The 15,724-nt window shown below is 36.7% G+C and overlaps 1 protein-coding gene across 2 annotated transcripts; it reads left to right on the forward strand.

Annotated features, from left to right (window-relative positions):
* Window positions 1-7,321: 7,321 nt before the first annotated feature.
* On the forward strand, window positions 7,322-11,706 carry LOC131333103 (protein FAR1-RELATED SEQUENCE 5-like). 2 transcript variants are annotated; one of them, XR_009201715.1, is made up of 2 exons: window positions 7,322-7,581; window positions 10,825-11,706. XR_009201715.1 is itself a non-coding variant. In XM_058367445.1 (2 exons), exon 2 carries the CDS (start codon window positions 8,881-8,883, stop codon window positions 9,913-9,915), a length of 1,035 nt encoding a protein of 344 aa, XP_058223428.1. In that variant the 5' UTR covers window positions 7,322-7,581; window positions 8,260-8,880; the 3' UTR covers window positions 9,916-10,749. The 2 variants fall into 2 exon arrangements, 1 of the variants encoding a protein (XP_058223428.1); XM_058367445.1 differs by lacking the exon at window positions 10,825-11,706 and adding an exon at window positions 8,260-10,749.
* Window positions 11,707-15,724: the final 4,018 nt, after the last annotated feature.

Here is a 15,724-nt window from a genome sequence, read left to right on the forward strand (position 1 = left end):
ATGTCACCCGAGGCGGTTACCCTAGCGTGACCTCCACACGCTAACTTGGAGGCCAAACAAACTAAGATCTATAAATACAAAGGGACTCTAACCTAAAGAGGTATGCCATTCTTCCCTAACCCTAGATGTAAATCCCTCTCCCTACATCTAACTTGATCGTCGGAGGGTCACTGGGCTATTCCAGCCCTAGTGACTTGTTGCAGGTCCGGACCTAGGGGAACGGAGCAGCGGAGGAGGAATACAAGTTCAGGTCAAGGTCCCGTCAAATCGAACCCTTACAACGAGGAAGACAACGGCGATGGGGAACTTCGGGGCTGCGTCCGGGTGGGTGGAGGGTGGTCCAGTGATGCTTGACGATGTACTAGAAGTTGATGTAACTCAAATTTATGTTCGGTTTAGTGTAGGACCGAAACCCACTTTGTTTTCTCTCTTTCGGCTACCATTCTTGCAAACTTACAACTCCAAGCTTTCACTCTCTTTCTCTTTCTTCTCTGAATTTTTTTTTTTGAGTTAGCCTAGGACAGAATCAAATCCTTGTTCCGCCCTTGGTTTATATAGGGGAGGGGGAGGGGGAGGAGTGATGGCCAAGAAAAATAGGAGAGAGGGAGAGAGAGAAATCGGATAGAGAGGGATAGAAGGGAGAGAGAGGGAGCGAGAGAGAGGTGGCAGGAGAGTGGGGGTGGAGAAATCAACAATAGGGGCTTAAAGTGGGTTTCCATTTTTGGTAAGTGTGGTGGGCAAGTTTTCTTGGAGAGAGAGAGGGAGAGGGGGGGAGAGAGAGAGAGAGGTGAGGTGGGTGTGTGTAGGTATATTTTTGTAGGATTATATTTGTATATATGTGTTTATATATAGTTATAGAGAAATGATAATACCAAAACTATTTTTGTTGGCGTCAAAACTCTAGTGCATAAAAAGATTGTACCATGTGCAATGCACAAGACTTTTATGTATTGAAGTTTTGACACCAACAAATACGGTTTTGGCATTATCACTATCCAGTAATATATAACTGAAATTTATATCTATTACTGATTATTAAGAGGCTAAGCGAATATACAACCTACAAGGGGTAATTTTATATCTTTTATTCAGAAAAAAGGGCCCAAAATTCAGGTTGTTACATTTACACTTTATTCTACGCCGTTTACTTAATTTTTTTTTTATAACTTAAGTATTCGGGTTAGCTTACGCACACATCGGCTAACCCTAGGTGCCATATCTCACCAATTACTTGCGGAAAGCCCAATTAAAGCCAGAGCAAATTAATAAGCTCCATATGGTCTTATTAATAATTTAATATATTCTAGCTAGAGGCTACTCTGCCGATTGTCATTTGATTTTAGTTGAAACCTTTCAAGAAATCTAAAGGAAACACAAATTAACATGATTTCTGATCATACTCCAATAACCACCCACTTTTTATTTGGAATTTTGCAAGTAGGCAGTGGGATTTATCCTCCAAAATTGATCGAGGCGCGTCTAAACTAACCTGAACAAGTGATCTTATAGTAAAAGAAAACTATGAGACACCGCATGAGCGCTGAATAAATAATCAGGGGTTGTTTGGCCTAATAAGCCAAATGACTTATTTGTCTAATTTTATTTTTTTTTGCATTTACTAGTTTTTCATCAATTTTTTGTGGATTATTGCTTCGTCATGAATACAGGAATCTAAAAAGTAAAAAATTACAATCGAAATCTTCTTTTTGAATAAAAACAAAAAAAATAATTTATTAGCTTATTTTTGTCTATATTCAAAAATTTTAGGATTTGATCGTAATCTTTTACTTTTTAGATTTTTCTTGTTATGATGAATCAATAATTCACAAAAAATTGACAAGAAACTAACGAATGTGATTTTTTTTTTAAATAAGGACAAAAAAAAAACCATTTGTCTTATTAGGCCAAATGTCCCCTCAGTAAGTCTACACACGTAGACTTTTTTCTGCACAGATCATGGTATGGGGTCACTACGGGTCTCATACAAATGATTCAAACTGTTGATTAAATGTAAAAAATAATTTCAAAGGTATCCACGAGAAATCAACTCAATACGACAACTATAGGTGCTCGATCCAATCATCTAACTTTTCATTAAGATTTTCGAACAATAAAAAATTATACAATTAAATCAAACACTTATAGATATCGAATTCATGTGATTTTTTTAGCAGGGACATTTGAAAAAATATTTTATATTTAATTAATAGTTCAGATCGTTTATGTGGGACCTATAGCGGATCCCACACTGTGATCAATCGTGTGGGTAGCATTGTTGATAAATAATTGGTTGAGAATTCGGTGCAGGAGAAGTAGCAGGTACAATGCACATACAGTACAGTGCAGTGGGTGGGGCCCCCAATATAGTATGATAAGGTCGTGGTGGAAGAACCGTTGGTGTGGTGTGGTTAGGATAAAGGTTAAAGAGCGTGGGGTTTGTAAAGTTACCGCTCTCCCCCTATAGTTTACCGGCTACCGACTGAACTATTTTTTTAGTATTACTTCTGTATAGGGCCATACAAATAAGTTGGAGTAATATATATATGGGGATGGATCTAGGGACAAAATATTTGCCAAATACTTTTGACACTAAATACTAACTATTGCTTTGGATGGTTAGGATTAAAAGTAAAAAGACCACACTTTCTCTCTCTTCCCCCCTTTCTCATGTGTTGTACCTCTCTCTCTCTCTCGTTCTCACTGTTCTCTCTCTCTCTCTCTCTCCTCACGACATCCCCTCTCCACTCTCCTACCAACACCTCATTGCCAGATTACCTCCAGGAATAATATCTCATATAATGTCACAAGAAATTTTATTAGAGAAATAGAAAGTACACAAAAATCACACCCACTATTCTTTAGATATACTATGCCCTAATATCCATCAAAATCAAAAGGAAAATAAGATATACTTGTCAAAAGATCTAGATTTTTTGGGATATTGCATCACCAGATGAAGACATGCAACCGACGGGCTCTCTCGATTACAGCTCGTCTGCGACATTATATGTGTTGAACCCCTCTCTCTCTCTCTCTCTCTCTCTCTCTCTCTCTCTCTCGGCCTTCCTCGTTTTGAAAGAAACAAAACAGGAAATAAAGGCAGATTTGGTTGCTCCGGGCAACGGTAGCAGACGACTCCGGCACACCATTATAGTTAATTTAAGTGTCAAACGAAATCTGTAAATGGGTGTGTTTTATTTTCAATTGATGTAACTATGCTATCCTCCTGTTGCTATTTATTGTTCATTTTTGTTTTGTTTGGTGAAAATTAATCATCGGAGAAGAAAAAGATTCAGTAAGATACATTTTTTTTGTTTTGCCTAGATTTTCATTTGAATTTTCTAATATAAATTGTTGAAACTTTCTGCCATTACTATGCTTGTTTTTCATTTATGTCCATGTTTGGGGGTGCCCCTGTTTTGGATTTGGGATTTACAGTTGACACTTGACAACAGAGAGAGAGAGAGAGAGAGAGAGAGAGGTACGTGAGGGAGGGAGGGGAGAGAGAGAAAGTGTGGTCTTTTTACTTTTAATCCTAACCATCCAAAACAATGGTTAGGATTTAGTGTCAAAAGTATTGACAAATGTTTTGTCCCTAGATCCTATATATATAATTATACTAGTGCATTACCGTGCCTGAAGGCACGGCTCGAGCAATCAATTACGTGCGCACATGCAATATCTCAACTCGTGACCAACAATTTCAACTTTTTGAAAAACAATTCCATAAAGTTTTAGAAATTCTAAACACCCAATCGACATAGTATGACAAAAAATTTAACATAGTAGAAATCATCATTCATGTGATAAGAAAACCCTTGGTTTAGAGATGAAATACCAATCAAATCCAGCAACTCTCAATTAACGTTTCATAAAATCTAAACACCCAATTAACATAATATGCCCAAAAAAGTAGGAAGAAAATTCAAGTAATTGTCCGTGCCTGAAAGCAGGACACAAGATAAATAAAGTATCATTTCCTGATAAATATACTCACCCACACACCCAACTCCTCCTAAACTCTATTTTTTCAATGAAGTCAAATTGGGTGGATCTAATAAATTCCATCAAGCTAATTAAATAAAAATACGATATACAGAAAATGAAACCAACACAGTATATAATTTGATTGTGTGCAAGGAAAAAGGGTGCGTTAACATTACTGTGAAGGTAAATACTACGCCCCCGTCCCAATTTAAATACTTTCTACGGAAATTCGTGCAATTTTGAACCCCAAAAAAAAATTAGCACATTTTTTTTATTTTCTTACACCAAATTAAAGTACTAATTGAATATTTTAATTTGGTGTAAGAAAATTAAATAAATAATATTTAGAAATATGTTTTTTTTTGGTTTGAAATTGCACGGATTTCTGTATGGAGCATTTAAATTGGGACGGAGGGTGTACAAAAGAAGATATAAGAGGTAGTAGGCATCAAACATGGGTAAATTAATTTTTAGTACGACCCGAAGAAAAAAGTTCAATTCAAAAAAATTCAGATTAAATATCTCACTCTCTTTTTTTTCTTCCTAAAAACAACACGAAAATCATGAGTTGCTCATCTGCACACCCATCCTCAATATGATTTGCCCAATGCACAACCAAACAAAGAAAAATAGAAAAATATTTAACCAGAAAGAAAAAGGTATCACAGAAAGAGCAATAAATTTTGTTATCGATATAATTGATTATGGTTGTCGAGTTTGATCAATCAATCCGACTCTTAGAACTAAACCCAAAATTGAAAGAAAAATCCTTACCTCTCAAGTTTTTTGGAAAATGGTGAAGTGAATTGAAGAAAATTGTAAACTTTTAAAAATCTCACATACAACAGTTGTTTCCCGTAATTTAAAAATCTCATCTACAACAACTATTTTTATGGAAAAGTGGTATGTTACCCCGTAATTAATGGGTGTTTTACTTACTACTCCCTCCGCACCAATTTAAATGCTCCCTATGTAAAGTCATAGTATCATTTTGACTTTCAAAAAAAATCATATTTTCATAATCTTTCTTGAAAGTTTTTTGCACTGTTTAAAAGTACTCATTGAAATCTTTTGAACGATGAAAAAAATTTAAAAATTAATTCCGAAAGTATTTTATTTTTTGAGGTCAAAATTACACGGTCTCTTGTAGGGAGCATTTTAATTGGGACGGAGGGAGTACTAAAAACAATTCGCTAGTTTTTACTTATTAAAGAACGGTTTGTAACATTCCATTTTGGAAAGCATGAATTCTACTAAAAATATGAAATTCCATAGGTAGGCATGCAAAAGAAAAAGGTGATTAAAACCGCTAGATCGGAGAGAGAGAGTGAGAGAGATTAGATCGGACTTTCCATAATCGGAGAGAGAGAGAGACTGATTTCCAAATTAGATCATACCACTTAGATCATCATAATCGTATTTTAATACGAAAACTAAGCTCATAAAATGGGGATGGAAGAGATTTCCGTATTTTAGATCATCATAATCGTATTAAAGGCATTATTATACGGAGAGAGAGGGTTTGAAAATCAGATTTTCCAAATTAGGCATGGGAATGTGTGATTGGGAATGCTCAAAAAATATTAAGTATTTACGGGCATGCCAACAAAATGAAGGGTGGAAATTTATGCGGGGGATAAGTTAGGACCATTAGATTTATGCACATAGGATTCAAAAACTGAGCTAATTTGTTATATAGATATTTATACACACCAAATTTCTATTAAGAGTGTCTTTAACTAGTTAAGTTAAGAACTTTTACTTTTCCAATCAAATTTTGATGATTCGAACCATTCAATGTGTGCAGTACATGATTTTAGAGATACAAGCAAGAAATCGGCAAAAAATATGACCAGGAAGCGCTTGATCCGAACAGTTTTTCAAAAAAATCCACTTATAGCGTTTTTTTTATGAAAAACTGCTCATATCAAGCCATTTCCGGTCATATTTTTTGCCGATTTTACGCATGTACCCTTAAAATCAAGTTTTAAATACATTAAATGGTTCAAATTATCAAAAATTGATTGGAAACAATATCAAACTCATGAGATCTTTAACTTACCAAGTTAAGTGTGTGTATATGAGTCTGGATCTATTGAGGGATCCCGCACGGGCTTACCGTGCGGGACTCCCCTTTCCCGAGTGAATCACGACGATCCGAGCCGCTCAAAGTGATCAGAACGTGATTTTAAGAGTACCCGCGAGAAATCAGCAAAAAAAATGATCAGGAAGGGCTTGTTCTGAACAGTTTTTTATTGAATGGTTCAGTAAAAAACTACTCGGATCAAGCCCTTCCCGATCATTTTTTTTGCTGATTTCTCGCGAGTACCCTTAAAATCACATTCTGAACACATTGAGCGGCTCGGATCGTCACAATTCGCTCAGGAAAGGGGAGTCCCATATAGTAAGCTCGTGCGGGATCCCTCATTGGATCCTAAGTGTGTGTGTGTGTGTGTGTATATATATATATATATGAGTCTCATTCTCCTAAGGGCCACCTTAACTTAATAAAATGAGGACCTCCCTTTCCCGATAGAATTTTGATGATCCAAGCTGCTCAATGTGTTCCGAACGTGAATTTAAGGGTACCCGCGAGAAATCAGCAAAAAAAAAAAAAGATCGGAAAGGTTTCATCCGAGCAGTTTTTGTTTGTTTTTTATCGAACAGTTCAAATAAAAACTGCTCAGATGAAGCCCTTCCTGATGATTTGTTTTTGCTGATTCCTCTCGAGTACTCTTAAAATCACGTTATGAACACATTAAGCGGCTCGGATCATCAAAATTCGAAAGGAAAATGGAAGAAATAGAGAGGTCCTTATTTTAGTTAAAATAAGGACCTCCTCATTTGAAAATGACTGTATATATATAAAAGATTCGTGTGTATATAGACACACACACACATGGCTGTTTAGGTCTGGTATCCTAGATTTTGGTTAAAATGCGGACTTCTCCCACAATCGTTGGATTATATTTTCAATGACCGATCAGAAACCATCAGCAGATATGGACCATTAAAAACACAATCTAATGGCTGTGGGAGAAGTTCGGATTTTAACCAAAATTCGGAATACCGAACCTGAAAAGGACTCTCTCTCTCTCTCTATATATATATATATATATATATAGGGGATCAAGGGACAAAACTTTTGCCAAAAAAATAGACACTAAATCCTAGCTATTAAAATGGATGGCTAGGATTAAAACTTAAAAGGCACAATCTCTCTCTTCCTTTTTCCAACTCACGTGCAGACCTCCTCCCCCCCTCTCTCTCTCTCTCTCTCTCTCTCTCTCTCTCTCTCTCTAACCTTCGTTCTCTCCTCTCTCTCTGTGTCTGCGCTACTCCCTCTGATCCTCCACGCTCCTTGACAAACAAACTCCCACCGTCGACGATCATCAACTCCTTACCCTCGGTCGCCGGCGACAAATCGCCAGAGTGCACTCTATTTTCAGCAATTGTATCTCTATCTCACCCCTCTCTCAAAACCCCAATCCAAGCCCTAATTCTGGTGAGACAGCTCCGGCAATGATAGCTCTTCCTGTGAATACCTCTAAATATTATTGACGCTAAGAATCATTCATTAACAGAAGGATTAAGGTAATTCCTTGTTTTCGAATTCTTGGTGAGGTAATTTTGGGATTTCTTGTTTCAAACTAACTGAATACAGTGGCCGAAACAAAAACAAAAAAAATTCGAATGATTCTTGTCCGACATCTTTTCGTAGTGGGTTCATTGATTGTACACCTCCGGTGGTGTATTTATGGACCTAGTGAAGCCTTTATTCACCTGATTTTGTCATTGATGCATGCTTGGATGTCAAGGATTTTATCTTCCCATCAGTTTTAGATTTCATTGTGTGAAGCTCTAATCATGGATCTAAGTGGATGGGTATGTGATCTCATCCTTTTGAGTGAAGAGGATGTAGCTCGAAAACTATGTCTGCCTATCTTCTTCAAGGATTAGAAAATTGTAAGGATTAGAAAATTGCATTTGGTTTACTGTTGTTCTTTATTCGGTACTCTTATTTTATTCCAATTATGTGATTGTTGCTCTCAATGCTATAAACTACCCGGGCATTATTTTTTGGGTCATTATGAATTGGGATCTCCTGGTTGGATTGTAGTGTGCTTTTATATGCTAATTTTAATTGTTGTTCCCATCATTGCACACAAGCAATAATATAGTTTATTGACATATGGTGTAGTTTATTGGGATTACATTAAACAAGTTTGTTGGAATTACTTAATTTTTGTTGTTGTTCCCATCCTTGTGAAGGTTGAAAAATGGAAGAACCTTTTGAAATAAATGATTTCGAAGTAGATGAAGGGTTAAAAGCACCATCACGTGGGATGTTTTTTGAGACAATTGAAGAAGCACGAAAGTATTATGAAGATTATGGTAGACAAAATGGTTTTTGGATTCGTACTCGGACTTCATGCAAAGGACGAAGCCGGTCGAATGAAGTGACTAGTATGCTATTTTTATGCGCAAAAGAAGGAAAGTATGTTGCGAAGATTGAAAACGATGGTGCCGTGGAGGAGAATGATGAGACAGAGGAAGATGGAAAAGTGATACCGAGAAAAAGAGCTAGAAGTTGTTCAACTGCTAAATGTGGATGCAAGGCTCATTTGCTGATTAAATATGACAAATGGAGTAGCAAATGGAAAGTAACAGTTTTCACCGATGCCCACAATCATCCATTAGTAACTCCATCTAAGAGAATGAGAATGAAGTCCAATCAACACATGTCTAAAGCAGTAAAGAATTTGACCGAAACTTTTCATAGAGAAAATTTGGGAATTTCTAAAGTTACTTCTATTTTTGGTGGCGAACACATTGGCTTTGATAATAGAGATTGCTATAATCACTTGAGGAATGTGAGGCATAGAGAGCTAGATGGTGGGGATGCACAATCTGTCCTCATCTACTTTAGGAACAGACAAGCACAGAATCCACAATTTTTTTTATGCAATTCAATGTGATGATAATGGGAGGGCAGTCAATTTTTTTTGGGTGGACTCGCGATCTCGCATGGCGTACCATTACTTTGGAGATGTGGTCACATTTGACACAACCTATCGAACAAACAAGTATGATATGCCTTTCGCACCATTTACGGGAGTAAACCACCACATGCAGTCAATACAGTTTGGATGTGCACTTTTACAAGATGAGATAGAGGTGACATTTAAATGGTTGTTTGAGACATGGCTTGAAGCTATGGGAGGACGTCCTCCAACTTCTATCATCACTGACCAAGACTTGGCAATGAAGGCAGCAATTGCCCAAGTTTTTCCTAACACCCGTCATTGTTTATGCATTTGGCATATCAAGAAGAAATTTGTTGAAAAATTGTTGCAAGTGTACTTCAAGAAATCAAAATTCAAGAAGGATGTGAAAAATTGTATTTGGGCAACATATAGGAAAGAAGATTTTGAAAAGAGATGGATGGAATTGATGAAGGAGAATGGGTTGGAGAGCAACGAATGGCTTCAACAATTGTATGATATTCGTGACTCATGGGTACCCGTTTATAATCGTGGCACATTCTTTGCTGGTATGAATACTACTGGACGTAGTGAGGGTGTTAATTCATTTTTTGATGGTTTTGTTACCTCGACGACAAATCTTAAAGAGTTTGTAGTCAAGTATGACCAAACCTTGAAGAGGATTGTGAAAAGGGAAAATAATGAAGATTTTGAGTTTGAACATAAGTTTCAGATTGTGAATGACAATGAATTTTTGTTGAAGCATGCGGCAAAAATTTATACTAGAAACGTCTTCAACAAGTTCAAGGATGAAATGAATGGAGTCTTCCATTACAAAGTTGAAGAGGTGGGAAATGCCAATGGATTTCAATCGTTCATAGTGAAGTCAAAAGAACATGAAGTTAAAAAGTTCACAGTGACATTTGGATTTGCAAACGTATGAGGGTACGTGTGAATGCCAAAATTTTGAGTTTATTGGAATATTGTGTACGCATATTTTGAAAGTGTTTGTCCGGCTAGACATTGATGCAATACCGGACCATTTTATTCTTCCACGATGGAGGCAAAAAGCCAACAAATTCAGAATAATTGATTCCGAAGGATTAGTGCATGACGATGGCAAAGAAGAATCCGAGGCATTAAGGCTTGGCCATATGTGCCAAGAATCTACTAAATTGGCTTGTTTGGCCGCTCCATCAAATGAGGCGTACATGATTTACATCGAAGCTATGAATGATCTATCCAAGAAGCTCCTAAAAGTTACTTCTTATGTTCCTCCAATCGATGTTTGTCATGAAAAAGATGATTTAGATTCTATCGAGCCTTCTCAAATATTGCTTTTGGATCCAAACATCTCACAAACCAAGGGTAGGAAAAAAGATGTAAAGGAAAAATATCCTATGATACACTCTGGAAGATTGAAAAGTGGTATTGAGTTGGAATTAAATAAGAAGAAAAGAAAGTGTCACTTATGCAATAAGTTAGGACATGATAAGAGAACTTGTCCTTCAAATCCGATGAGTAAAACTCATAAAGGTAAGTGAACTACAATTTTCCTTGTATTAATGTTGTTATTTATTTGACATTGGTATTCTTACTTTTTTTTACTAATTGTCAATTCTCTTCTCTAGCCTTAGAAGATGAAACACAATATTTTGATAGTGACCAAGAGATGACTTAATGAGAAGATGGTAATTCCAAAACTTGCTTAATCTTCTTGATGCTTTAGCTAATTATGTTATGAAATGTAAAATCACAAATGCCAATAGTGGATGAAGCATTGCAGTAATAGTTTTTGGAGGTCATTTAATGATTCACATTGTTTCGCTATTTTTTTTTTTGGATTTTCCAGCAATATTTGGGATTTGAGGATGTGGGTCGGTCTCGAATTGCATGCTAGGTTTTTGTCGAAGGAGGACGTTATGAAGGAGTCAAGGAAGAGATCTGTGAGGATTTGTGCTTTGTTTGCAAAGATGGTGGAGTGCTATTTACTTGCAACTACAAGTGAGTTTTTGTCTTTTCAAATGAAAGGATTTATTGGATCTTCTAAGAGAAATAGACGGACACTTTTTTAGGATCTTGCCCTTTACATGTGGGTCTTTGCAGTTCAGTTGATTAAAGAAAAAAACTTGTTGATTAGTATATATGTTGGATGTGGTTGAAATTAGGGGGAGGATTGAGATTTGGTGTGAATATTTTTTGTTTGTGCACGAGCTTCCTCTTGATTGTATCAGCCAAAATTGCCATTGTATTGGTGTCAAAGTAATGAGAATTGAGAAATATGTATCTCAATTTCATGGTTATGTGATAACTTCTATTATCATTGGTATTTCCGTAAGGAATTTTGAGACACTTTGTTCTTTGGGTACAAGAGAATCAGCTCATCTTCCACGTAGATATGCATGTTTTGTACGGGTGTATGTACAATCTTAACGTGTTCTATTAATTTTTGCGATCTCTAAATCCCTCAGGATTTGAAGTAATTTTCACTTCTTGAACATATTTTTTTCTTGGTTTGTTTCTGTGAAAATAGAACCTTATATAATTCTCTCTTTTACTGTTACTTTTCATTTATTCTTATGGGAAAAAATTAGGAATATTGAGAAGATATTAAAAATAATTTTTCCAACAAATTCCTCTACGTGATCCCAAAATTTTTTGTCACATGGAAAAATTAAAAAATTGATTTTACATAATTTTACATTCATTATGGATCTCATTTTGTAGAGTTTTTCAAGTAAATTTCAGAAATATAAAATTTATAAAAATTGAATTTGTAAAACAAAAGTTATGCACATTTTAAGATTAAAAATAGAGAGAGAGAGAGAGAGAGAGAGAGAGAGAGAGAGAGAGAATAGTGACAGAAGGTTAGATAGGGAGAAAGAGAGACATAGAGAGAGAGAGAGGAGAGAACGGAGGTTAGAGAGAGAGAGAGAGAGGAGGGGGGGGGGGGGCGAAGGTTTGCACGTGAGTTGGAAAAAGGAAGAGAGAGATTATGCCTTTTAAGTTTTAATCCTGGCCATCCATTTTAATGGCTAGGATTTAGTGTCTATTTTTTTGGCAAAAGTTTTGTCCCTTGATCCCGTCCCATATATATATATATATATATATATATATATATATATATATATATATATTAGTCCATTTCCGTAAGGACCACCTCATTTTAATAAAATGCGGACCTCTATTTTCCGATTGAATTTCGATAATCCGAGCTGCTCAATGTATTCAGAACGTGATTTTAAGGGTACCCGCGAGAAATGAGCAAAAAAAATGACCGGAAAGAGCTTCATCCGAGCAGTTTTTGTTTGTTTTTTATCGAACGGTTCAAACAAAAACTGCTCGGATGAAGCCCTTCCCGGTCATTTTTTTTGCCGATTTCTTACGGGTACCCTTAAAATCACGTTTTGAACACATTGAGCGGCTCGGATCATCGAAATTCGATCGGAAAATGGGAGAAATGAGGAGGTTTGCATTTTAACTAAAATAAGGACTCCCTTATTTGAGACTGACTATATATATATATATATATATATATTAGGTTCCGGTGAGGGATACCTCATTTTATTAAAATGCGGGACTCCCCTTCCAGATTGAATTTCGACGATCCGAGCCGCTCAAAGTGATCAGAACGTGATTTTAAGGGTCCGTGAGAGAAATCAGCAAAAAAAATGACCGGAAAGGGCTTCATCCGAGCAGTTTTCATTGAACGGTTCAAAAAAAACTGCTCGGATGACGTCCTACCCGGTCATTTTTTTTTGCTGATTTCTCGCGAGGACCCTTAAAATTACGTTCTGCACACATTGAACGGTTCGAATTTTCAAAATTTGATCGAAAAATGAAAGTCCCTCATTTTAACAAAATAAGGGATCCCTCACTTGAAAATTCCTTTATATATATATATATATATATATATATATATATATATATATATATATATATATATTCACGAATCATTAAATATATGCACACACGAATCTATCTATATATTCACGAATCATTATATATATACACACACGAATCATTATATATATATATGTATACATACAAGACCCTTCAAATGCGGACATCCGCACCTCAAAAAAATGCGGACTTCGTTCTCTAGCCGTTAAATGAGAACTCGCGGGTTTAAAGGAGCCATGGGTCGGGTAAAAGGATTTCAGGTCATACCATTTTACACACGCGGATCCCTCTTACTACTTCCCCAGTACGCCTCCTCCCCCATTTCTCAGAAATTGAACACACAGAGAGAATGAGAGAAGGATTTGATGAAGACGACGATCGATCGATTGGATAAAAGGACGACCCACACCCATGACCACAAGGTCTCTCTCTCTCTCGCTGTACCTCGAGAAGGAATCGATGAAGTCGAAGACGATGAATCGACTGGAAAAGAAGAAAAACAAACACGAACAAGGTTTCTCTCTCTCTCTCTCTCTCTCTCTCTCTCTCTCTGTGGCTCGTTCTCTATCTCAGAAGTTAGGGTTTTTTTTTTCAGATCCGTAAAGAAGAGGACAAGAAGAACCCGAACTCTGAAGGTCTCTATCTCTCTCCCTGGCTTTGAATCTGTTTTTTTTTTTTTGTGGAATTTAAAATTTTTGGAATTTTTTTAACTGTGTTTTGTTTTCCTGTAAAAAAAAATGGGAATTTGTAGAATGTTTGATGGAAATATTTACTGCTGAAAAAAAAATTTCGAGTTACAGTTACAGTCTACTACTGAAAAGGTTGGATGGAAATTTTTTCGAGTTACAGTCTCCAGAAATTTTTACTGCCGAATTTGTAGAAGTCTGTTATTAACTTACATCTGGGGATACACCACCAACATTTGTGCACATTTTTTTTTATTCTTTGTTTGGTCTGATGGAAATTGGATGAGAATGGGTGGTACCCATATATTTTGGGAGCTATGGAGAAGATGGGAGAGACTCCAAGATGTTATCAAAGAAAGAGTGGGCAGTCTAGCAAGTACTCTAGTCCATTCACATCTTTTTGAGTTGATAGCACTTTCGATTTAGCATGTATGGTCGGGGTACTGTTTCTGAAAACTAGTGCTACTGATGACTTTTGTATTGCAGTCACTGTACGCTTGGCTGTTTTTCATTTGAGTACCGGTGCTTTACGTGGTAGTCACCTCTCACGCACGTTATGGAATTTGCTGTTCTACGGCTTGTTGTGCTGGTCTGCTGCTGTTTTGTGTGCAATCCATCAACCTGTTGTGCTGCTGCTGTCCCATTGTGTTCCGTTGAATGTTATCTGCTTGTTTGGAACTGTTCGGATTAGTGCTTGTTTGGAACTAGAGCTATGTTTTTTCTTATGTATGGGATGTATTGTGCTCGTACTCTAGTTTGATTTTTTGTATTGTTGAAAGTTAGTGGCAACTTTGTGAGAACTCAACTACGTTTTGTTGCTTATGGTAATGTATGAATATTTGTCTTCCTTATTTGGAAAATTATACGTTTGGAAAATTATATGTTTTACGTCTATCCGGCTCATTTTATAGCCTAGGTTTGCATTTGTTACTAATTGTATTCCTCATTTTGTGCATATGTCTATTTCTCCAGTTGCAATGGAAAGCAGATGATATAGGTTGCAGGTAGTTGTTGGATTGTATTCTTGACATTTGTGATTTGAATGCTATGGTTGCACCCAACGGGAAAAAAAGCAGATGACATCCTAGCACTGGACAAAATTAAGTCCAGATTGGTGCACTTTTGGAATTTGTGAAGTGAAGTAATGAACAAAATTAAGTCCAGATTGCTTCTCTTTAGAAACCAGAAAATGAGAAGTGAAGTAATGAACAAAAAGCTCTGTGTTTGATCCCTAACACTCCATTCAACTACAAGGAATGTATAGATACGTTCATTTGCAGGAGAAGAGCTGATACACTAAATGTTTAAATGATGTTCTCTTGGATTTCGCTAAATAGTATTACCAAATTCAAGTCATTCAGGAAGGGCTGGTCGCATAGGACTCTGTCCCCAGATTTACTGATTTGATTGGCAACTGTTAGGGATTATTCTTCATTTTTCTGGTGGACGCAGACACCAGATTTGGAAGGCTGTGAGAAACAAGGTTGGATCTTGGCTCGTGCTTGTCCATTTCATTCGTAAAAGCCAAAAAGAAGGCTACAAAAATACAGAATGAGCAAAACCTGTAACGCCCCGAATTTTTGGTACGTTAAAAGGACATTTTATTCATAAAATCAAATGGAGTCTAGCTCTTATTACATCAAATTTCTCATAAGAGTACTTTAAAACAAACAAGGAGGGAACTAGGGTTCCTAACTACTGCTCCGCTTCCTCCTCCATTCCAGCCAGCTCCTCAGCTCCAAAAGCCTCCAAAGTGTACTGTTCATCTTGATAATCTACAAGGTCTGACACATTATACCAGCGTCGCCACCGATATAATATGTCAGGGTCACCAAAAGGTAACACCGTGAGCTACAGCTCAGCAGGACAATCCCATACCCGCTAACCCATAACTTACAAACTACAGGCTAAACAATCATAGATTTCCACATGATAAGTATATACACAGTTAATCAATGACACATCCACATTCATTAATCATCTATCGTTGGTGTCCAAGATTTTCGAGTTTCTCCTACGCGACTCATCGTAGACTGTGTCAACAATTTCATTTACAAAACAACCTTTCAAAAATCATTTGCATTGGCTCCGTACCGCGGATAACCAAGCTACACACCCAACTTTCAAAAATCATTTGCATTGGCTCCGTACCGCGGATAACCA

The sequence above is a fragment of the Rhododendron vialii genome, chromosome 1a, assembly GCF_030253575.1.
Source record: "Rhododendron vialii isolate Sample 1 chromosome 1a, ASM3025357v1".
NCBI lineage: Eukaryota > Viridiplantae > Streptophyta > Magnoliopsida > Ericales > Ericaceae > Rhododendron > Rhododendron vialii.